The sequence below is a fragment of the Arvicanthis niloticus genome, chromosome 5 (genome assembly GCF_011762505.2).
Source record: "Arvicanthis niloticus isolate mArvNil1 chromosome 5, mArvNil1.pat.X, whole genome shotgun sequence".
Classification (NCBI taxonomy): domain Eukaryota; kingdom Metazoa; phylum Chordata; class Mammalia; order Rodentia; family Muridae; genus Arvicanthis; species Arvicanthis niloticus.
In genome coordinates this window covers 85,595,508-85,620,599 of record NC_047662.1, presented here as the reverse complement: position 1 = coordinate 85,620,599, position 25,092 = coordinate 85,595,508, and the positions used below count along the sequence as shown (strand labels likewise).

The 25,092-nt window shown below is 37.1% G+C and overlaps 1 protein-coding gene across 5 annotated transcripts in view; it reads right to left on the bottom strand.

Annotated features, from left to right (window-relative positions):
• Positions 1-25,092, bottom strand: part of Ptbp3 (polypyrimidine tract binding protein 3) — a 79,195-nt gene that overhangs the window by 27,151 nt on the left and 26,952 nt on the right. For 4 of the 5 annotated variants that reach the window (XM_034502243.2, XM_034502244.2, XM_076934884.1 and 1 more), the window contains 2 exons: positions 20,236-20,405; positions 13,545-13,691 (listed from right to left, as the gene is read on the bottom strand). In XM_034502243.2, the coding sequence (XP_034358134.1) occupies positions 13,545-13,691; positions 20,236-20,405 (317 nt within the window). The remainder of the gene's footprint in view (positions 1-13,544; positions 13,692-20,235; positions 20,406-25,092) is intronic. The other variant, XM_076934886.1, reaches the window with a different exon arrangement.

Here is a 25,092-nt window from a genome sequence, read left to right as displayed (position 1 = left end):
GCACTATTATGTTGGGGGTGAAGGGTTTCTTCATGTGGTCTTGGCTATCATGGAACTCACTTTGTAGATCAGTCTAGCCTCAAACCCACAAAGACCTACTGCCTCTGCTTCCTGAGTGCTAGGATTAAAGGTGTGCATTACTACTTGACAATTCAGGTCTAAAGCTTTTAGACAGTGTAAGTGTAATGTGATTTGGTGTCAGTGAGGAAAGCAGGCTATCAGTAGAAGTAGACTTCCCTGACATGGAACATCATGAACAAGCCGAGGACCACATCCACAGGCCAGAGCTGCCTTGCAAAGGAAAATCTGAATCCAGACAAGGAAAAGAAGGTATTTATAGTATGCTTCTGTTTGCGGGGATAGGGGGCTTCATGATAGGTAGCTATCACCTGAAGAGTGTGAGAAGAGTCAGATGAAGATAAATGGGGCAGCTGGCTGAGAATGCCTAAGCCCAAGAAGTTAGAAGGGAACCCATAATGATGTAAGTAGCCAATGTCATGAGACTGAGAAGGGTGAAGGAGGTATGTGGGGTGGGGCAAGCAATGAACTAGTATATTGAGTCTAGAGTGTGATCAGGCTAACCTGTCATTCACATAACCTGACAAAGAATGTTAGTGTACAAGCAAGCTTCTAATACATTTTTACTGAAATGAAACAAGGTATTCTAAAAAGCAGCTGGTTTGGAACTGTGGCAAGAAAAACAGAATATAAGTATGAAATAATTTTGGTTTTGTGGTATTTTGGGTGTATTTTCCAGAATGCAAAAATTACTGGAACAATAAAGGCTGTATGTCAACTACAGAAGACAACTTGAAGGGACTCCCATTGGCCCAATCTGAGAATTTTAAACATCAAAGGTAATAAATACATAAAATAAACAGGAATTCCTAAATCCATAATACTAAAAACTGATAGCTCGTAAAGAACAGCATTTATGATTAATCCAAATGTATGAGATATTATTTCTTCCCCCTTTTAAGTAAAGGTGGGTGCTCTATATCTGTAGGTACAACATCTAAACATGGATGGAAAAATTTCTGTCTATGCTAGTGGTTCTCAACCTGTGGGTTGTGGCCCTTCTGGGGGTTGAATGACCCTTTCACAAGAGACTCTTAAGACTATCTGCATAACAGATACATTATAATTCATAACAGTAGCAAAATTAGTTACAAAGTAGCAAGAAAAATAATTTTATAGTTGGGTGTCACCACAACATAAGGAAGTGTATTAAGGGATCTTATTAGGAAGGTTGAGAACTACTGATCTATACTGAACATGCAAACACCCCTTTTACCTGTCATTATTCATTAAACAAAATAATGTAACAACTTTGGGGATTTTGTTGAAACTATATCTCACTATTATGTAGCTAAGTCTGGATTAGAACTTGTCCTCCTTCCCGAGTGCTGAGGATTACAAGGGTATATCACTATATCTGGCAATATTACAACTATTTATATAGCATTCATGTTATATTAGATATTATAAATAATCTAGAGGGTATTTAAAGTATATACAATAATGTGTGCTTATGGTATATACAGCTATTGCATCATTTTATAAAAGTACCTCTAGCATCCTTGGATTTTAGAATGGTGATCCAAGAAACAACCAACCAAACTACTATCTTCCCCAAAGGGTAATAAGAGAGAAGTTTCCTTCTTCCATGGTACAGAAGCCTGATAAACATGACTGTGTCGCTTCTACATGTCACTTCTGCATATATCTGTCTAAGATATATATTCTGAATTGAATCACAAGGAAACGTTAGACCAACACACATTGAGGGACATTATAGGAAATAAACTGCCTTTCATTTTCAATGATGTTAAGGACATCAGAGTAAAAAAAAGGCAGAATTTGTCTAAAATGACTAAAAAGACATAGCCAAACAACATATACATGAATCTATATCATTTTGCTACATGCAGAATAGAAAAGTTAGCAAAATATGAGTGGGATCTACAGATGACAGAGGAGTGATGTATCAATATTAATTCCTTACATTTTTTTCTTCTTAGGGGCCAGTAGTAAGCACTGGACTCAAGGTCTCCTGCACACCAGGTAAGCATCCTACCAGAGCCTTCCTGGGGTGCTTTTTGATTTCAAGATAAAAGTTACACAAAGTTATTTGAGCTGGCCTTAAATATACTATGCGGCCTCAACAGATCTTAAACTCATGATCCTTCTGAGTAAATAGTGGCCTGTGCCACCAACCTAGGCCAGTGTTGACTACCCAATTCTATTCTATAAAAGAAATTTCCTCACTTGTAGCATGCATATACAAAATACCAGTAAATAATGAAAAATGGTTGGTCATACACTCTCAAAAGGCTTGAAAACTGAAACTTTATCTGTAATTTTTTTTCTACATTTGTAATATCCTCAAATCTTAAAATATTTACTTTTAAAAAGTGAAAGGAGAATAACTATAATCTGCTTGATCTGTACATTAACTGTGCATGTATGTATGTATATACGTGTGTGTGTGTGTGTGTGTGTGTGTGTGTGTGTGTGTATTTCAGGGCTGGCCTTTTGGTATAGGTTAAAAACAGTGTACTACTCTTCCCAAGGGAAGACTATTTCTCTAGCTTTCAGCATTCCTTAGTTGCTTGTACTTCTTTATGTGGAGGTCTTGTGTCCCCCACCTCCACCACATATGGAAAGAAGTTTTAGTATGTAGCCATAGCTGGCCAAAAACTCAGCCTCCTAAGTGCTGATATTACAGAATGTCCCTCCATGCTTAGCCACATTTATTTCTTAAGAGTGGTGATAATTTTAAAAATGTGCATCAAAATAAAAAGTTCTACAAATTTAATATGGGTTTCATTTTCATATATTCAATTAGGAAATTTTAATCATAGAATTGATATTTTAAATAATTAATTGCAGTTTTTAATTTTTATGTACAGTTTTACAATGTGAAATGCTTGAGTTCTTCACAGTTTGCTATAATGAATTTTACTAAAATAAGTGCCTTTCTTAAACTTGGAAGCCTTTTACTTTTTGTATGCTTAATAAATCCCAGTTTTTACATTTGTATTTGTTCTTTTTTCTTTTGTTTGACTGTTTTAAGATAGAATTTCACTATGTAGCTCCAGCTGTCCTCGAACTTACTATATAGAGCAGGCTGGCCTCAAATTTACAAGGATCCCACTGTCTTTGCCTCTCAAGCGCTGGAAAAGCTATGCACCACTGTGGCAGGCTACGTATATGATTTTTTCTATTTTATGCACTTTATATGTTGCTTACAAACTAGAGAAAAATCTTTTTTTGTCTTTCAAAACAGGGTTTCCCAATGCAACAAAGCCCTGGAACTCACTGTGCAGACCAAGCTGGCCTCGAACTCACAAGAGATCCTCCTTCCTCTGCCTCCTAAGTGCTGAGATTAAAGGTATGAGCTAGCATAACTAGTTAAGAAAACATTTTTTTAATATACAAAATATTTTATGAATTTGCACGTGTCTAGGCTATATTCATCACCATATCCGTTCCAGTGTTAGTACACAAAATAAAGAGACCATGAGCCTTTTAAAGATACTAGTTGATCTAGAAACATTTTAATAGTGGTTTTATGTCAACATATTTTTACATATTATATAATACAAAAAACCCTAATTTTCAGTTCCCAAAGCAATTTCACCTTTAAAAAAAATATGTGAATTAAAAGAACATTTTGTTTGTATCATTACTTCTCAAAACTATTGTCTATAGCCAACACTGTAGAGTGTCTAGGTCCCCAGTTTTGCTTTAAACATGGCACTCTACCTCATTTACTTTACTCTGAGCTTCTCAGTAAGATTTTATTATAAAATGAGGATGATACTGCTTTTACAAGTTTGAAAACCAACTCAGACTTCCCTTTGAAACTTTAATTGGTGTGTATGAGGTGGAGAATACCAATCAAAAAAGATACAGGCTTAGAATTAACAGGCAAATATAAGATCAGTGTGTGAACTATTCTACACACTCCACAAATTAAGGAGTATAAGATATTAATTCGTGTTGTCTTATAGCCAACAGATTCCTGTGCTAATGCCTAGATTTTACCCTGTTCAGTAGGACAGCTGGCTGGGTGTCTCAAGTGATGGCAGTGGTAGCTCAAGCCTTTAATCACAGCAGGCAGATCTCTGATCTCTGTGAGTTTGAGGCCAGCCTATTCAACAGAGTGAGTTCCACAACAGCCAAAATACACAGAAAAAACCTGTCTTGTAAAACAAAAAACAAAACAACCCATATGACAGCTATAAGACACAGTAACTGAGGAGCTAAATTTTATTAGTTAAACATAGTCACTACTTCTGCATTGGGTGTTTTTTGGGAAAGCCTCGAAGTTTCTAAATAACTGACAAGAAAGTAAAGATATGTTTTTAAAGTGGGGTGCACAGTGCACACCTCTAATACCAGTACTGAAAGGGGTAAGATGGGAACAAAAGTTTACGAGATGGAGGCAGGGCGGGGGGATGAGAGGCAAAGAAAGGAGTGAAGAGAGGGAGGAAAGAAGGAGAGAAAGGAAGAGTAGAAAAGAGTTTTTGAAAATAAAAGTAGAGCCGGGCGGTGGTGGCGCATGCCTTTAATCCCAGCACTTGGGAGGCAGAGGCAGGCTGATTTCTGAGTTCGAGGCCAGCCTGGTCTACAGAGTGAGTTCCAGGACAGCCAGGACTACACAGAGAAACCCTGTCTCGAAAAACCAAAAACCAAAAATCAAACAAAAAAGAAAAAAGAAAGTATAAATGGGGAGGGACCTGAAAATATGGTAGATATATTTTATAATTATAAGACTTTAAGCTTTCTGTTCTGTATTGAGACAGGGTTTTATGGTGTAGTCAAGGACAATTTTGAACTAAAATCCTATTGCCTCTGCCTCTCTAGTGCTGGGATTATAAATATGCACTACTACCAAACCAAGTTCTTAATAGCAATTGTTAACTAAGCAAAAATATTTAAGAAAAACAAACAAAAAGTGTTTGAAGATGAAAATCCATTTGATGCTTACAATTATGATGCAATAAAATTATTACTGTGGGAGATAATTCTTAGACACTTAATAAGGCAACAATACTAAAATGATTATACTGTTAATAAGGGAAACAGAAATCAGTATAATCAAACAAGCACAAGAACTTTAATAAGTTAGAGTGGGGAGATATTGTTTGTTGCTCTAAACCATAAATGCACCCAGGGAACATGGTGGCACAGACTTGTAATCCCAGCAGTTATAAGTGATAAAGGAGGAAAGGAGAAGGAGAGCCTGGGCTACCAAGTGAGCTCAACCTAACTTGAGCATCATAGAGAGTCCCTACCTTAATAAATAAAACACCAAGTACCTGTGTGACTTGAAGAATACATTTCTGAGGTCAAGAATATAGAAACTAGAATAGAGTGAATATGCTGGTCTTTAGTATTCATTTTAATTCATTTTAATAATTGTTTAGAGAACATTTTAAAGGTAAACCTTACAAAGTCATTTTTGCAAATTCATAAACTACTAACAAGGTCAAGAAAATGCCAAAGCAAAAAGTTTTCAAATGCTGAGCCACACAACACAATTGTATTTAGTAACTATAGTTCTCCAGTAAAGCAAGGAGGTGAAACTACTTCACATGGTCTTGACCCTCTGACAATTGTGTCCACAGCTCAGTCACATGCTTGATTTGAGGTATCTTGATGATCAGAAAAAAAGAGGGGGGGGGGGAGAATGTGACTCTGATTCCTTGGCTTTGAAAAAAAGCTATATATATATATATATATATATATATATATATATATATATATATATTTATTTACATACACACACATGTATATATGCGTATATATATGTAAACAGTTACTTTCCATTTTGACTTATATCTGCTGTAGAGTTTGGAACAAAAAAGTATTGGGATGAAATCAAGGCTATCTAAGAATAAACTAGGCCATTTGGGTGACTGCGGTTGCCAAGCAACTGGGATTTCTCACTGTTTCCCTTTGGCATAATCCAATCTCTAAGTTTTTATTAAATTATCTTTTGTTCTGGCAATTTATACTAACATACTTAGGAATAAAACTACTGTGAAAGCTGTATGATTTACATGAAGAGAATGTTTAAATTCTACTGAAAAACTTTAATAGAAAAACAAAACAAAACTTCTAGTACTAAAGATTCAGAGAAAAATATATTATTTCCAAATTTACAAAAAAAAACAACCCAATTTCAATTTTTTAAAGAAAACAAGACTTAACAAAAATAATTATAAGGACTCTAATTAGTTAATTCTGAAGAGACAATATATTGCTCTGCAGTAAATTAAGTTAGAGTACACACTAAAGCAGAAGGAATGAGAAGGTTAGGTCCAAGCTAGATTTGGAGCTCGCGCCAAGTAAAGGGAATTCATGAACACAGAATGTAACATGCATTTATTAACAAGTATATATAAATGCATATTATAAGCATGCAGAAAGGGCATGATATGAAACTATGGTAAGTTTCATATGAGTAGATTAATAAATGGGTTATTAAATAAACCAGAAGAAACTTATCTTGCCATTAGGAGAAATAAAGTTCAATAATAATAGTATCTCATATATAAAACAAAAAAAATCCAAGAGAACAAAGACTTGAATATCAAACCAGAAGCAACCAAAATAATGGAAGAAGGGTCAGAGAGATGGCTGAGCTGTAAGAGCATTTGTTGCTCTTGGAGAGGACCTGGGTTGAGTTTGTAAGCACCCATATAGTGGCACAACCACCCATCACTTAAGTTCCAAGCAACTGTATGTTTTCTCCTGATGTCCATGGGTACCAGGCATGTGCATACATGCATACACTTATAGACATAAATATATTTTTAAAATGTAAGTAGTTTGGGGTTTTTATCTTAATGTTATGTTGGAGCATGGTATGAAATGATATGACCATCTTGAGGGAAGTTACCAATATCTAAAAATGATTTTTAAATTACCTAAACACAAAGTCATAGACTGAAGAAGAATGTCAGTTGACAGAGGCCAAGGAAAAAAGGAATTGGAAAGTTGTTATTTAAGACAAGGAATTTCAGTTTAAAACAGGGGGAAAGTTCCAAAGATGGATGAGTTAATGATTGTCCTTAACAACTATTAAAATGTACACTTACAAATGACTTAAAGATGAATGTATTATGTGTATTTTGAGGGTTGGAGAGATGGTTCATCAGCTAACAGCATCTGCTGCAATGCAAGCATGAAGACTTGAGTTTGAATCCCTAGAACTGGAGGAAAGCTGCACAAGTCCCACCATATCCCTATGTGTCTACAAATGTTAAGGTGAAGACAGAGTTATCAGAAACTCAAGGACAGCTAAGCCTGGAGTCTGCAGTGTCAAACAACAGTCACAAACAAGGTGGAGGGCAAGAATGACACCCAAGGTTGTCCTCTGACCTCTATACATAAGAGTCACACATTTATGCCCACACTATGACATACAAACATAAATACATTGTGTATGAGCACACACACACACACACATTTTAAAAAGTATTTAATAACATATTAAATACAGAAATCAATCATAATAGCTATTAAAACATGCATATGCTTGAACCCAGAGATTTCACTGTTAGAAACACGACCTAGTACAATGATGTTTCATGTGTGCCAAAATGTATTGTTGCAGTACTATAAAACCTTAAGATAGGAAAAACATTTTAATGCTTATCAAAAACCTGGACTAACTTAGGTCTTCTATCAAGGGAATAACAGTGGTCATTAAAAATTCAAAAGCAGTTGTCTCTTGCTGAAGAACAAGTTCCATAATATATTACAAAGTAAAAACAAAAACACTTCACACACCAGGAATTCATCTGTATACAGTTGGATATACAGCACAACAGAAGAATGCATAGGACAATGTTAGCATCAATTAGCAGTTATCTCTGGTCAAACAGATGTTTGCATTTTTCTTCTTATTTTTCTAAATTGCTTGAATGTTTAACTATGAGCAGGTTTCTTATTTATAATCTATAAAGACAATTTTCACTGAAGAATTCTAATAGTCTGAGCTCCAGCTCAACAGTATAGTACCTGCTTAGCATGCTTAAGGCTCTAAATCTGATCCCTCAAAAGAAAAATGAAACATGCCATTATATCCTAAAACAAGGATTATATACAGAAAATGTTCCTGTATTAATATAGAAAATTCTAATTTAGTAATTTTATAAATGCAGTTCCCATAACAATCAAGTTTAAAAAGCTGAAGAAGTCTTGCCCTATAGGAAGAATACATGCAAAATTCTCTTTATATTTAAAAAAAAGTTGCATTCTAATTACTTATCCTTTTTCATAAATCATTTTATTTGTTTACATTTCAAATGATATCCCCCTTCCCAATTACCCCTCCCAAACCTCCTATCCCACTCTCCATTTCCTCACTTCTCTTTACCTCTATGAAGGTGCTCCTCCACCCACTCCCCACTCCCACTGTCTTAGTATCCCCCTTTGCTGGTTCATCGAGCTTCCACAGGACCTTAATGTTAGATAAGGCCATCCTCCCTCTGCTACAAATGTAGCTGGAGCCATGAGTCCCTCCATGCAAATTCACTGATTGGTGGTTTAGTCTCTGGAAGCGCTGGGTGTTCTGGTTAGTTGATATTGTTCTTCCTATGGGGTTGCAATCCCCTTCAGCTCCTTCAGTCCTTCTCCTAGCTCTTCCATTGGGGTCCCTAAGCTCAGTCCGATGGCTAGCTATGAGTATCCACATCTGTATTGATCAGGTGCTGGTAGAACCTCTCAGGGAACAGCCATACTAGGCTCTTGTCAGCAAGCGCTTCTTGGCATCAGCAATAGTTTTAGGTTTTGGTGTCTGCAGAAGGGATGGATCCCTAGGCGGCGCTGTCTCTGGGTGGCTTTTCCTTCAGTCTCATTTCCATTTTTTGTTCCTGTCTGTGATGGTTCATATATGCTCAGCCCAGGGAGTAGCACTATTATAAGGTGTGGCCTTGTTGGAGTAGGCATGGCACTGTGGGGGGAGGGGGGCTTTAAGACACCCATCCTAGCTGCCTGGATGTCAGTATTCTGCTAGCAGCCTTCAGATGAAGTTGTAGAACTCTCAGCTCCTCCTGTACCATGCCTGCCTGGATGCTGCCATGTTCCCACCTGGATGGTAATAAACTAAACCTCTGAACTTGTAAGCCAGCCCCAATTAAATGTCCTTATAGGAGTTGCCTTGCTCATGGTGTCTGTTCACAGCAGTAAAACCCTAAGATACTGTCCTTCTGACAGTGACATTGACAGGGAACATTTCTGGGTTAACAATTTTGAGATGGGTATGTGGCCCCATTCATCCCCCAACTGAGGGCTGTGCCTATCTACAGGAGGTGGTCTCTACAGGTTCTATCTCCCCTTTGTTGCATATTTCAGCTACAGTCATCCCCGTTGGGTCCTGGGAGCCTCTTGCTTTCCCAGCATCTGCAACTTTCTAGTGGCTACCCGGAGTTCCCCATTTCCTGTTACATATTTCTGTTCGATTTCCTGACTACTCTCTGTACTCTGTACTACTCTCCAATACCTAACCCTGCCCCCTTTTTTTTCTCCCCCTCCTCTTTCCTTCCCAGGTCCCTCCATCCCTCTACCTCCTGTGATTATTTTGTTCCCCCATCTATGTAGGATTGAAGCATCCACACTTTGGTCTTCCTTTTTTCTTTCTTTCTTTCTTTCTTTTTTTTTTTTTTTGGTTTTTCAAGACAGGGTTTCTCTGTGTAGTCCTGGCTGTCCTGTAGACCAGGCTGGCCTCGAACTCAGAAATCCGCCTGCCGCTGCCTCCCAAGTGCTGGGATTAAAGGTGTGCACCACCACTGTCCGGCCTAGTCTTCCTTTTTCTTAATCTCCATGTAGTTTGAGGGTTGTGTCATGGGCATTCCAAGCTTTGCAGCTAATATTCGCTTTTCAGTTGAGTACATACCATGTGTATTCTTTTGTGTCTGGGTTACCTCACTTATGATATTTCCTAGTTCCATCCATTTGTCTGCAAATTTCATGAAGTCATTGTTTTTAATAGTACTCCATTGTGTAAATGTACCATATTTTCTGTATCCATTCTTCTGTTGAGGGACATCTGTGTTGTTTCCAGCTTCTGGTTATTATAAATAAGGTAACTATAAACAGTGGAGAATGTGTCTTTGTTTTATGTTGGATGATCTTTTGGATATAGGCCTAGGAGAGGTATAGCTGGGTCTTCAGGTAGAGCTATTTCCAATTTTCTGAGAAACCACCAGATTGATTTCCAAAGTGGTTTTAGTTTTACCAGCTTGCAGTCCCACCAGCAATAGAGGAGTGTTCTCCTTTCTCTATATCCTTGCCAACATCTACTGTCACCTGAGCTTTTGATCTTAGCCATTCCGACTGGTGTGAAGTGGAATCTCAGCATAGTTTTGATTTGCAATTCCCTGATGACTAAGGATATTGAACATTTCTTTAAGTGCTTCTCAGACACTGGGGATTCCCCAGTTGAGAATTCTTGTTTAGCTCTGTACCCCATTTTTAACAGGGTTATTGGGGTCTCTAACTTCTTAAGTTCTTTGCATATTTTAGATATTAGCCCTCTATCGGATGTAGGATTGGTAATGATTTTTTCCCAATCTGTTGGTTGCCATTTTGTCCTATTCAGTGTCCTTTGCCATACAAAAGCTTTCCAACTTTATGAGGTCCCATTTGTTGATTCTTGATCTTAGAGCATAAGCCACTGGTGTTCTGTTCAGAAACTTTCCCCCTGTGCCAATGTGTTCATGACTCTTCCCCACTTTCTATTCTATTACAGTCAGTGTATCTGCTTTTATGCGGAGGTCCCTGATCCATTTGGACTTGAGCTTTGTACAAAGAGATAAGAACAGATCAATTTGCATTCTTCTGCATACTGACCGCAGTTGAACCAGCACCATTTGTTGAAAATGCTGGCTTTTTTCCACTGGATGGTTTTGGCTTATCAAAGATCAAGTGACTATACGCATGTAGATTTGTTTCTGGGTCTTCAATTCTATTCCATTGATCTTCCTGCCTGTCTCTGTACCAATACCAACCGGTTTTTATCACTATTGTTTTGTAGTACAGCTTGAGGTCAGGAATGGTGATTCCCCCAGAAGTTATTTTATTATTGAGCACAGTTTTCGATATCCTTGGTTTTTTGTTATTCCAGGTGAATTTGAGACTTGCTCTTTCCATCTCTGTAAAGAATTGAGTTGGAATTTTGATGGGGATTGCATTGAATCTATAGATTGCTTTCGATATGATGGCCATTTTTACTATGTTAATCCTGCTGATCCATGAGCAAGGGATATCTTTCCACCTGAGGTCTTCTTTGATTTCTTTCCTCAGAGACTAAAGTTCTTGTCATACGGATCTTTCACTTGCTTGGTTAGAGTTACACCAAGATATTTTATATTATTTGTGAAGGATGTCATTAATTTCTTTCTCAAGCCATTTATCCTTTGAGTAGAGGAAGGTTACTGTTTTGTTAGAGTTAATTTTATATCCAGCCACTTTGCTGAAGTTATCAACTGTAGGATTCTCTGGTAGAATTTTTAGGGATGGATATATATATATATATATATATATATATATATATACACACACACACACACACACACATATATATATATATATATATAATCATATCATCTGCAAATAGTGTTATCTTGACTCCCTCCTTCCCAATTTGTATCCCTCAGCTCTCCTTTTGTTATCTAATTGCTTGGCTAGAACTTTGAGTACTATAATGAATAGATGGGGGAGAGGGCAGCCTTGTCTCTGATTTTAGTGGAATTGCTTCATGTTTCTTTCCATTTAGTTTGATGTTGGCTATTGGTGTGCTGTATACTGCTTTTATTATGTTTAGGCATGGACCTTGAATTCCTGATCTCACCAATACTTTTAACCTAAATACTTATCCTAATACGCACAGACCACCTTTTATCAAGAAGCTTCACTACGCACCAGATGGAGACCATTACAGAAAACCATACCTGGTTAAAAATGAAGAAGGCAACTGGGCTAGGGGCCCAGTACCAATGATACATCTACAACACAACTTCTGCATCCAAGGCTCAAGAACACCATGGGGGAAGGGGGAAGAGACTATAAAAGCTAGAAGATGGGAAAGTCTGTTTTGAGACTGTATCACCTAAAAATGACAGGGAAGCCACATCCATGATATCTACCTCAATATATGGCTGCCTAAACAAGAACACCACCCATAGATAAAGATGTTAAACTGAGAGAGAAATCTCACATGTCTCAAAGAAAGAACCTCCAACTAACAACAGCTGAGCAAGGGAGAACTAGCCTTCCCAGAGATGAGTATTCAAATTGGTTATCTAACACCAGGTGGTCAGTCCTGAAATCATATACACAGAAGCAACACTCAACAGAATCAGCAAGCTACACAGAGAAACCCTGTATGTGAAGCTGAGGATGGATAACAACAAAAGCAATGCAGCAGCAGCAGCAGCAGCATGAAAGCACAGTTGTAAATTTGAGAAAGAATGTGGGGAATGGGAGGGGCTAAAGAAAGGAGAAGAAAAGAGGAAAGTGAAATAATTATATTTAATTTTAGAAGATATTTAAAAAATAAAGTACAGGGGGCTGAAGAGATGTCTCAGTGGTGAAGAGCACTGGCTGTTCTTCTAGAGGACCTGGGTTCAATTCACAGCCCCACATGACAGCTGACACCTGTCTGTAACTCCAGTTCCAGAGCATCTGGCATACAGGCATCCATAAAGACAAAACACCCATGCATATAAAAAGCAGACAGACAAACACATACTTTTTAAAAAATGCCTTTGCTTTGTAGACAAGTTTTTTTTTTCTTGTTAAATCAAATTTCTATTAACCACTTAAAATGAGCCTGGAAAGACACAAAAGACTCACCATGAACTATATCAAAATAAAAGCATTATGTTGTTAGACTATGCCATATTCACTTGAGGAGTCAAAACTCATTTAAAAAAAAATTCTGAGCAATTCTCTACATCTTAAACTGCCTCCCTATCACCTCAACAGAGAACTACTCCTGGCTAGGGATGCGGACCCTGGGAGAGTGCTTAACAAACACTCAAAGGACCCTGGAAGGCAAACTCAACGCTTTTGATTTCTGTCAAAACAAGGGTAAATCCAGCTATTTCCTGCTGGAAATATTTCCTGTACTTCTTTCATATTTCTGATTTTAGAAGGTATAGGATTTTATCTTAATTACAAAAACAGTTTTATGGGTTTGGGGGAAATATTACTTCTTGATTGTTTTGAGAGAGTTTCCCTGAGTAGTCTAGCTTCCTACTTCTAGAATTACATACAAGAATGTTACCCATGCACAGTCCAGTAAGTGTCATTTCTAACACTACAACTTCCAAAGTTTCCAAATGAAACTGTTTTTATTATTAAGCATTTAAGAACAAATTACATATTCATATGAAATCCTAATAAAGTGTACTAAAAGGAAGAAAACTATATAGTGGTTCTTCTCGGAAGTATAGAAAGTTAATTTTTAAGTTATGATAGCATATATTTGTATAATTATTCTTACAGATGCCTATAATACTTACAGCCTGATTAGGCAGATTGTCAGTCTTGAGTTCTCGGTGATTGGAATACTGGATATAAACAGGCTGACTTCGAAGTTGAGGAGTAACAGGAGTGTAATAATTTATCATAGTAATGGCAGCTTCTTCAGAAGCCATTTCTAAAAAGGCCTGCAATAAACACAAGAAGATGGTTAAGAATCATTCCATATTGGTCTAAATTTGTGCTTTCTCACTATACATGACATTGTCCCCAAGAGGATAAAATTAATTTGAAAAACTGGGTCCAATAAGAGTTTCCAACTTAAAAAAAAAAGTTTCCAACTTAAGAAAACTGCCACTTGATTAAATTATTTTGTTATGTTTTCTGTTTGTTTTTAAATTTCTATTTCTTCAAATGCCTAAAAGTAAAAATAAATGTTTACATCACCATTACAAATGAATATTCTTAGGAGCTAAGAATTTTTTTTTTTTAAAATCTTGGGCTAAACTGCTAGAATTTCACTCATTAAAGACAAATAAAGAGGTTAAAAACAAGAATCCACGTGTGAGTGTGGCAGTGCACACCTTTAGTCCCAGCACTGGGAGAACCTGAGTTGCAGGACAGTCTGGTACAGAAGCATAGTAAGGCCCTACTTTAAAACAAACAAGACAAGTTGAAAACCCTGTGAGAGGATGGGGAAAGGGGGCAGTTGGTTGAAAAGTACTACTCTACCTAAATTCTCAAATAAGACCTGGGTATAATAACTTGCTCGTCTTCGTTTTTATACACTAGCTATCTACAGATGAAATGTTTTTTCAGAGTTCCTATCATCATAAATATTGCCACCAAGGAACCAACATATCTGACTTGACAACAGGGGATGAGAAATCACCATTGCCTGAGTAAAAACCTGATTTAAATCTCTACCTACTGTAAGTTGGTCACAAACACCTGCGACCCTCAGTTTCCTCTATTAAAATATGCAGCTATATAAGCAATCTATAACTCTTATAACTCAAACGTGAAATGACTGTTAGGTTAGAGTGCTAGTTAGGTGGTCTATTAGGGATTCTGCAGGAAAGAACTAGAAATTATCAGTGTATGAAGGCACCCACTCAAAATAGTAGTATACGCATTCTGTTTTCTTTTTCAAAAATTTTAATTTTATTTATGTGTATGAGGTTCTATGTCTCATATGAATGCATTGCCCAGAGATGCCAGAAAAGGGAGTTGGATCCCAAGACTGAAGTTATAGACAGCTGGGAATTACCATGTGGGTGATGGGAATCCAACCCAGATCTATTGGAAGATCAGCCAGTGCTCTTTACCACTGAGCCAGCCCTCACATTCAATTTTATCTCATTTCTCGATTATACTTCTAACCTACATTCATCCTGTATGCTTTAAAGTGAAGGCTACATATAAACCTGTGTAAAGTATTTTTCTGTTTTATGTATATATACAAGTTGTTACACACTGTATTCACATAAATATGTTTACACATTTGTATATTATATGTGTGTGCATGCATGCATGTGCACACACACATAAACACACACACACACATGCAGACAGCACTTTGAACAGGACTGGGTAATATCACATTAAAAAAAAATTCTCTGTTTGTGAATTTTTCATTATACATATGAGGTACTTTTAATTACTTAAAGGTTTCCCAATTTAAGATTATGGTAAGAATTTCTTTAAAATTTAAAACTCCAACCCACAATGAGCAATCAAGTGTGCACTGTCAGCAGATGGCATTAATTTTAGACACCAAGAACTTGCTACATTCCATATCCACTTATTCATATTTGCTCCAAATTGTATGAAGAAGAAATCTTTTTGAACATTTACTTACTACCTTACAATCTTATCCACCACCCTCTAGTTGGCCACATGATTTTAGCTAATGTTCCTAGGGCTTAGAAATAAGTGTTGAAGGTTTGGCAGATTTGGCCAAGCGGTGGTAGCTCTTGCCTTTAATCCTAGTACTTGGGAGGCAGAGGCAGGCGGATCACTGAGTTTGAGGACAGTCCAGTCTGCAGAGCAAGTTCCACATCAGCCCAGGCTATAAAGAAAAACCTATCTCAAAAAACAAATAGCAAAAGCACAGATGCACATTTATCTATCACATTTCACATAAGATCTGGAGGTATTAGAAAATAAAATAGCTTCAAACCCTACAAATAAAGATTATTTTAAAAATAAGATGCAAAGGATCAATTACTAAAATTAGAGAACTATAGAAACTTCCTACATTAAGTCAATATTGACTGGAATCAATCAGTGACACTAGGCACCAAATAATTACTGTACTAATACAGGATGGGAGGAATAGCATGGAGAAGGCAGGAAAGAAGCTTCCTGACATTTCATGTCTTATCCTATGTATGGATTTAGCTATGTAGACGGCTATTACTTTTGTGATCAATTAAATTAGCAATAGAACTTTTTTGATTGATGTTTTTTTTTTTTTTTAAATCTTGGGGGAGGAACAGGTTCTCTTCTACATAGACCTTGTCTGTCCTTGAACTCACTATGTAAGACCAGGCCCTTGCCTTGGCCTCCTGAGTGCTTGGATCAAAGACTTATTATTACCACATGCAGTTGGCAACAGAACTTTTAATGTAAGGTCTGCCTACTTTTTAATGGCTGATGAAAGAGAGAATATAAACATACTAACCAGCCATACTGAATACTCAGAACTACCTACTAGACTATCTCAAATTTATGCAAAAATAACCTGATCAAAAAAAAAAAGGATTCTATTTTTTAAAATGAGTGATAGAGTTAGGCCTGTTTATACAGCTCTAAGGTGAGGTCCAAAGCTCAGGAGTTAGAGCACTAGTATGGGACACAGGTATAATTCCAGACGGTAGCAGGTAGAGACAAGAGTTCTCAAAATGCAAAACTGAAAGAACAGTTTGACCCGTCCATGGTGGGTAGAGGACAGATAAAAGACTTAAACAAGTGTTTTACTTTTTTCAAAAGAAAACAAATGGTCAACAGCTATTTGAAAAAAAAAAAAAGTTCAATACCACCAATCAGGGAAATAAAAATCAAACTTTTAATTAGCTGCTTGATAATAGAATGACTATTACCAAAAAGGACTAAGGGCAAGGCCAGGAGTGATGGTACATATCACTGATACTAGAAATCAAGAGGCAGAAGCAGGAATCTTTGAGCTCAAGGCCAGCCACTGTCTCAAAAACCAAAACAACTATGTTGAGAGCCTTGTTTGTACTGCTAGTGGGAAAATAAATTGATATAACTATTATACACACTTTTATTAAAAAAAACATTAAATACAGCTAGCAATACGATACTAGGTGTTTATTCAAAAGCAACAAAATCAGAAGGTCGCAGAGACATTGGAGCTCTCCTATTTATTGTAGTACTACTCACAGCAGCCAAAACACAGCACCAACTTAAGTGTCTACCAACCAGTGAGTCAATAAAGAAAATATGGTATCTGTATATAATAGAAGGAACTGGGAACTGTTGTGTTCAGTAAACTAAGCCAAGAACAGAAAGATAAGCATTACACCATTTCACTGATATGCAGAATCTTTCAAAATGCTATTCTCATACAAGTTAGGCATAGAATGGTAGTTACTAGAGGCTGGGGAAATTAATGAGACACAAGACTTGGGAAAAGTTGATCAAAAAAACGTGTCTACACCAGCGGTTCTCAACCTTCCTAATGCTCCAACTCTTCAACACAATTCCTCATGTTGTGCTGACCCCTAACCACATTTTCATTGCTGTTTCATAACTATAATTTTGCTACTGTTATGAATCATTATGTAAATACCTGATATGCAGTAGGTCTGATATACAACCTCCATGAAAGGGGGGGAGGGGGTCTTGACACACAGGTTAAAAACAACTGGTTTAAGCTTGTGTAAGCTATCTTCAGAAGTAAAAATTCTATTGTGCTTTTTCTTAGTAAGGTATTTAAAGATAATGATAATACATTGTATAATTAAAAAGACTAGACAACAAAATTTTAAATGTTTTCATCACAAAGAAATAGTATTATCAGGTTGTAGCCTGAGTACTTGGCCAGCACAAGAAAAGCCCTAAGGTCAAACCCTAACAACTGCTCCCTCTACCCAAATTCCCCTCCCCCCCCAAAAAAAAAACAGAGAGAAAGGATGAAGAGAATGTTTCAGATGTTTCAAATCTGATTTAAATATATGATATATTCATGAATTAAAGCATCAAAAAATATTCCATTTATACACAGAAATTATATATTTGCTTGTATCCATTAAAATGTATCCTGAAAGGTTTAAAAAACAAAACAGTTTGATAGGTAGGAAAGAGGAGGTGGTATGACAAGAGTTGGGAGAGAGGAGTGACTATGGCCAATCCATATATGAAACTCACAAAAGTATCAAAAATAAGTAATAAAATCTTTAAAACTCAATTTAATGTAAAAACTCATTTGTATAATGAAGTTTCTCTATGTCTCAAATTATTAAAGAAGTTACATAATAATTCTACAACTAGAATATGCATAATGGTTTTATGGAAGCAGGAGACGTGACATTGTTTTAGGCTAGCTAAAGCAACAGGCTACAACAAACCAAAGCAAAGGAGAAGACTCACAGCAATCAGTTTTTAAAAAAAATACAAAAAGAAATGAACTCTTCCAAGAAAAGTAGCCTACTGTAAACCAATCCATTATAAAAAGATTCATTTTCTATTATGTATGTGTTTACTATATATATGTGCATCAGATGTAGGCCTAATGCCCACAGAGCTTTAGAGAGGATGTCAGTCAGACCCCTGGAATGGCAGTTACAGCCAACTATGGGCCACCCTTATGGCCTGGAAACTCAACCCAGGTCCTCTGCATGAGCAACAAGGGCTCTAAACTAACTGCTGAGCTAAATCTCTAGCCTTTAAAAAATGTTTGCTTCCACTTTTGAAAATACTTAACTATTCAGTCATATCTAGCTAACCATTCAATTTCATTTTACAAATGATGTAGCTCCCAAACCTTTTTGTTGCTGCTGTTCTGGTTATGAGACAGGATCTTTCAACACAGCCCTGGCTGTCCTGGGACTCACTATGTACAGAAGTAGCCTTGAATTCAGAGACTCACCGACCTCTGCCTCTGTAGCACTGGGATTAAAGGCATATGCTACCATGCCCAGCTGCTCCTAACTCTTAAATCTCACAAAAAAGCCAATTAGATCTTTAGCTTAGTGATAACGGCATTATTTGGAAAACTTAACTGTTCTTTAGTTGGACAAATAAAGTGTTGGGGGCCGACTTTTAGCAGAAAGCGGCTATCAGCTTTACAGCCATCTTGAGCCATATAACCTGACATGTGACTTGGATTACAATAGCCTACAACAGCTGATCACACTCCGATAATCTTGGTTTAGATACCTTGAGACTAAAGGTGTGTGACTTAAGAGTATGACTTAGAAGTATAGAGATCAGAGTTAGAGACAAGACCTAAGGGCATGATTAAAAGCGTAACTTAGAGGCGTGGCTTAGAAGTGAGACATATAAAAGGCAGAGACAGAACAGATCAGAAGACAGACTATAGAGAGAGAATCAGAGACAGCAGACAGAGGAGACACAGCAGGAGACACTTAGAGGAAGAGAGACTGAAGAATAAACGGGATTGAATCACACCCTGTCTGGTCTCCATTCTTCGAGTCTGCCCTCACCCTCGATCTTGCTGAACCCCGACCCGTGGACCGGAGCGGCAGCTTGGGCCGGGATACAGTGGCCGCCCAAACGTGGGTCGGCCGGGGCCTCAACATTTTGCCTGGGCTGCAACATTATTTTGGCCACCCCAACGTGGGGCTAGTGTGGACCCCAACATTATTTTGGCCGCCCCAACGTGGGGCTAGTGTGGACCCCCAACAATAAAGTGCAGTTTATAAGTTCTCTATCAGGGTCTCTTAGGTATTACAGGATATTTTTAGGAATCATCCTATAATTGGAAACATCAAGTAAGTAAAATAGGTCTTAAAGGACCCCAAATCGCCGGGCTGTGGTGGCGCACGCCTTTAATCCCAGCACTTGGGAGGCAGAGACAGGCGGATTTCTGAGTTCGAGGCCAGCCTGGTCTACCAAGTGAGTTCCAGGAGAGCCAAGGCTATATAGAGAAACCCTATCTCGAAAAAACCAAAAAAAAAAAAAAAAAAAAAAAAAAAAAAAAAAAAAAAAAAAAAAAAAAGGGCCCCAAATCAATAGATAAGAAATTCTCCTGTTTATTGTGTTAATTTTTGTTTGTTGTCAAACAAGGGGGAAAAATCGGCTTAAAACCTAATTTGTGGGGTGCTGGAAAGATGGCTCAGTGGTTAAGAGTACTGACTGCTCTTCCAGAGGTCCTGAGTTCAATTTCCACAACCATCTATAATGGGATCCAATTCCCTCTTCTGGTGTGTCTGAAGACAGCGGCAGCGTACTCACATACATAAATAACTTGGGGAAAAAAAAAAACTAATTTGTGGTCACAGATAGTAAAAAAAGCTGAACAGCCAGCAAAGTGGCACACACCCTTGTGGTCCCAGATACTCAGAAAGCTGAACTTTACAAAGGTCACTTGAGCTTATGAACTTTATTCTACATCAGCCAGAGCAACACAGAGACCCCATCTCAAATCAACCAGTTAATTTTAAGTTCAAGAAAATAAAAATTATATGAAATACTAACACCCAGAAGATAATCACTCAGTGTTGATCTTTAAATATTACATACCTGGCTTTTTCCTTTCAACATCAAAAGATTAGTTACTTTGCCAAATGGTAGACCTAATGATATGACCTCTGCTTCGGTGACATCACATGGAATTTTTCGGAGATGGAGAACACGGGAAGGCGAACAGGGAGGTCTATCTCCTTTAAATTTCTTGTTGTCATTCCCATTAGCTAAAAAACATAAGATTTTTTTTTAATTACTGAAACTAATTTGGGTTGACATAATACATTAACTAAATTGCCACACTTGACCTAGTGCACTTGAAATTCATGGAGCTATGGGTTGATGATATGAGTGGGAAATAAAACCAACCACCTCTTTATGAACCCACTTTTGGTTTTTCACTGTGGCCATTACATTTAATTGTTGTCTGGTTTTTTGGGGTTTTTTTGTTTGTTTGTTTGTTTGTTTTGTTTTTGAGGACAAGTATTAGAAAAAATCAATTAATTGCTTCATAGAGTCATGTATCACTTTCATGAGGTAAGCTTTAACCGTGAGTATACCTTTTATAAGTTTAGATATATAACACTTTAACTACAACCACCTATAGTATTAAATACAGTGACAGGTTTGCACAAAGTCAATATGCAAAGGTTTGCAGTCTGGGACATAAGCTAAACTGCATACACCATACATACCTAAATATAGTAAGTAAACTATACTGCCCAGGTCTGTGTAAGCACACTCTAGGACAGTGGTTCTCAACCTTCCTAATGCTACAACCCCTAAAAGGGTTCCTTATGTTATGGTGACCCCCCCAACCATAAAATTATTTTTGCTGCTACTTCATAACTGTAATTTTGCTTCTGTTATGAACTGTCATATGAATATTTGTATTTTCTGATCGTCTTAGGTAACCCTTGTAAAAGAATAGTTCAACCCCTACATGTCATGACCCACAGGTTGAGGACCCTACTCTAGGATGTTCACTGCATTTTCAGAAAACATGCCAATCACTAATTGAGGTATGACTATACCTCTAAACTCAATGTTCAAAATGTCTCATGTGTGTGTTTATTTTTATGGGTATAAGTGTTTTTCTTGCATACATGTATGTATATTGAGCATGCCTGGGGCCCAAGGAACCAGAAAGGTTCCTAAGAGTCCCTGGAACTAAGATTATGGACAGTTTTAAGCTTCCATGTGGGTGCTGGGAACTGAACCTGGGTCTTCTGCAAGAGCATCCAGTGCTTTTAACCTTATTCAACGATCTCTCCATATTTTTAAAGAACCCTTTTCAATTTTTTATACTGTAAAATAAAAAGAATTAAAACAATAAAATTTAAGCCAGGCTGTGCGTGTGTGGTGGCACACGCCTTTTAATCCCAGCAGTCAGAAGGCAGGCAGATCTCTGAGTTTGAAGCCAGCCTGATCTAAAGAGTGAGTTCCAGACCAGCCAGGACTCAAACAAATGAATGACAAATTTTTAAGAAAGATTATGATATAAATTTTGTACCTAATACAACCAAAAGATCTGGAGTTATATGTAAAATTTTAGTTTATTTCTTAAGCATCGTAAGCTTTCTCACTTTATTAGCTTAACTTTGTGTTCTTATGATAACCCTACTCAACAGTAATAAGCAGACCTTGGTTGAAATATGCATTTTTCAATACCCACACATACTTCAAACTACAGCATGCTACTCAGGACTCTACAGCACAGCATGTCCCCCAGGATGCTATCCTGCTCTAAAGTTTCAGAATAGACACTGCAAAAAAGAACTGATTATCCTAGCACATAGCAAGATTTTATTCAAATCATACTAACTACAATCGGCTATAATGATTACTCAAGTTTATGCAGATAAAATTCAGAAATATTTTTCTTCTATGAATAGTGAAGACAAGCCAAATATAACTACTTAAAAATTTCATTATAATCTTTTAAAATATTAAATATGCTATTTGCCACTATTGGCAGAAAAATATAATCTTGCCAAACTCCTAATATCCCATTTCTAAAAACTAATTAAAATTTACTACCTATAATCCTATATAAATGAGGACCATATAAAAATAGAGCAATATTTATTTGTGTCTGTGGCATACAACTTGACCTAAAAATATATAAATTGAACATTCCTTTTGCCCCCCGCCCCCCCCCACACCACTTGCTCCCAAATTTGTATTTGTAACTAGCTATGTACTGTTAGTAGACTGCTATGTTATATTTCTGGGTACTGCACCTAGGACCTCATACATGCTATATCACCAGTCTTCCAAATTTTGAAGATTATTTCAAGCATAGGAATACAAAGATTATCTTGCTAATTTGTTTTTATTTTGTGTTTATCACCAACAGCTATAACTATGCTTTTATTAATCTGTCATAAGGTTTTCTCTCCACTCATCTGATGTTGTGACATATTTTATAATTTCTTGGCTTTGGCTTGTTTTTGTATGCATGGATTAAGCCAGACTGATCATGGGAGTATTATTTAAGTATGGTATGTTAACTCAAATATAGGTGAGAGTGCTATAATTCAAAACAAACTACAGACTTGGGTATACTTTTAGGTCTTCTGAAATATGGGTAGATGACAGGGGATTTGATTTGATTAGGAACCCTTCCTAGATTTTCTAATATGATCTCCTACTGTAATTTATGACTGCTGGCCTTATCACTTCTTAGTCCTCTTCTATTGCTGTGAAGAAACACCATGATTAAGGCAACTCCTACAAAAGAAAGCATTTAATTGTGGGCTTGCTTACAGTTTCGGGTTTATTAGTCCATTATCATCGTGACTGGGAGCATGGCAGCACCCATGGTGCTGGAGAAGTATTGTGAGTTATATCCTGATCCACTGGCCAAGACAGAGAGTGACACAGGGCTTGGCTTGGGCTTTTGAATCCCCACCCTTCCTAGTGATACACTTCATCCAACAAGACTACACCTATCCCAACAAGGTCGCACTTCCAAACTCTTCTCAAGTGCTGCCACTCCCTGATGACTAAGCAACCAAATAATCAGCCTATGGAGAACATTCTTACTCAAACCACCACTATCACCATCATTCCCATCCTTAGAGAAGAGTTTAAGGAAAGTTAAAGCTGGACTTCATCTCTGTCAATCTTCTTTTACCATTGATCTTCCACTTTCAAGTGGGAGAAGAAAATCAGCTTTTTATTCTTGTGTGGCAGTCTAGTAATAATTTGGTAATTCTGTTTTGAAAGGAAAGGAAAAGAGACATTAAAATGACCTCTAAGAGTCTACATATATACATATCTGTGTATGTATATATACACACATATATATACAACCGTGTATATATTGTGTTCATCTTGTGCACATTTGTTAGAACTTATAACTGTACCAAAGTATTTCTCTATAACTTTTTGTACTGTAGTCATTAATAGATTTTAGTATTAATATTATCATAGCTTCATAAACAGACTGCATAATCAGCAGCCAAATCAAGAAGTAGAATACTGGGCTGCAATGATGGATCAGCAGTTAAGACCTCTTGCTGCTACTCTTCCCTAATCAGTTTCCAGCACTCACACCAGATGGCTGACCACCTATAACCCCAGTTTTAAGGGATCCAATGACCTCTACTGGTATCCTGAGATACCCACACATAATACATTCACTCACAAAGAAACACACATATGCTTTATGCACATGATGTTTTTTTTTCTCTTTCCATTTACGTTTATCTTCCAAGCATATTTTGATTTTTCACAACATAGATTAGTATTTGTGTTTTCAAGCATTGTGTAAATGAGCCAATAATATTAACATATACTGATATATGTTAAATATATAACATTTAATTAACATCATGCTTGTGAAATTAAGCAACATTGCATATTATATGTTTATAATAGCAACATACAAAACTATGAGTGACTTGGGCTCTAGGTTGTCTCTCTTGCTACATCTTTACAATCTGAGATGAAAGATAGAAGTCCTCGAAGCACTAGGAGAAAAGACAAACAGTATACAGAGATGATCCACAGGTCCTATAAAACACGTGTGCTTATTAGTCAAGGCCACCTGTAGCTAAAAGGAAGACTTTAAAAGTAGCTGTGTGCCAGGCAGTGGTGGCGCACGCCTTTAATCCCAGCACTTGGGAGGCAGAGGCAGGCGGATTTCTGAGTTCGAGGACAGCCTGGTCTACAGACTGAGTTCCAGGACAGCCAGGGCTACACAGAGAGAAACCCTGTCTCAGGAAAGGAAAAAAAAAAAAAAAGTAGCTGTGTAATCTGAGTAACAATCAGTTCTTTAGTAAACAAATAGAACAGTATCAGTTTCTGCCATTAGTTTGTACAGCCATAATTTAAAAGGAGAATATGAGTTATGAAGTGTTGAAATGTTTTCAGAGTTACCAGGGGACATAAAAAAAAAAAAAAAAAAAAAAAAAAAAAAAAAAACACCTTAAAACTGCAGATCCATGTTCAAGTTCCCAGATATAAAAAACATCGCCCTGTGCACAGGGGTGCGTGAGCACACACACACGTGAAAGAAGCATATTACAATAACAAATTAATGTAAATTGAGTCAAAATATCTTTAGGTCTATTTTAGTTAAAGCTCATAGGAAGGGATATTCTTTATTTTAGAATTAAGCTTCATAATTTAAAGCTCTCACAGAATATGTACCTACAAGAAAGAAAGAATCTTTTATTACATTTTATGATTTTACGTAGATGTATGTGTCACAGCAGATGTGTGGAAGTCAAAGGACAACAGGCGTCAGTTCTCTCCTTCCACCATGTAGGAGCTGCCTGGGGCTCACTCACACACTCAGGTCATAAGGCTTGGCAGCAAATGCCTTTATCTCCTGAGCACCTCAAGTAGCCCATCACATATGAGATTTTAAAATAACACTAACAATATCTACAGAGAATAACCATA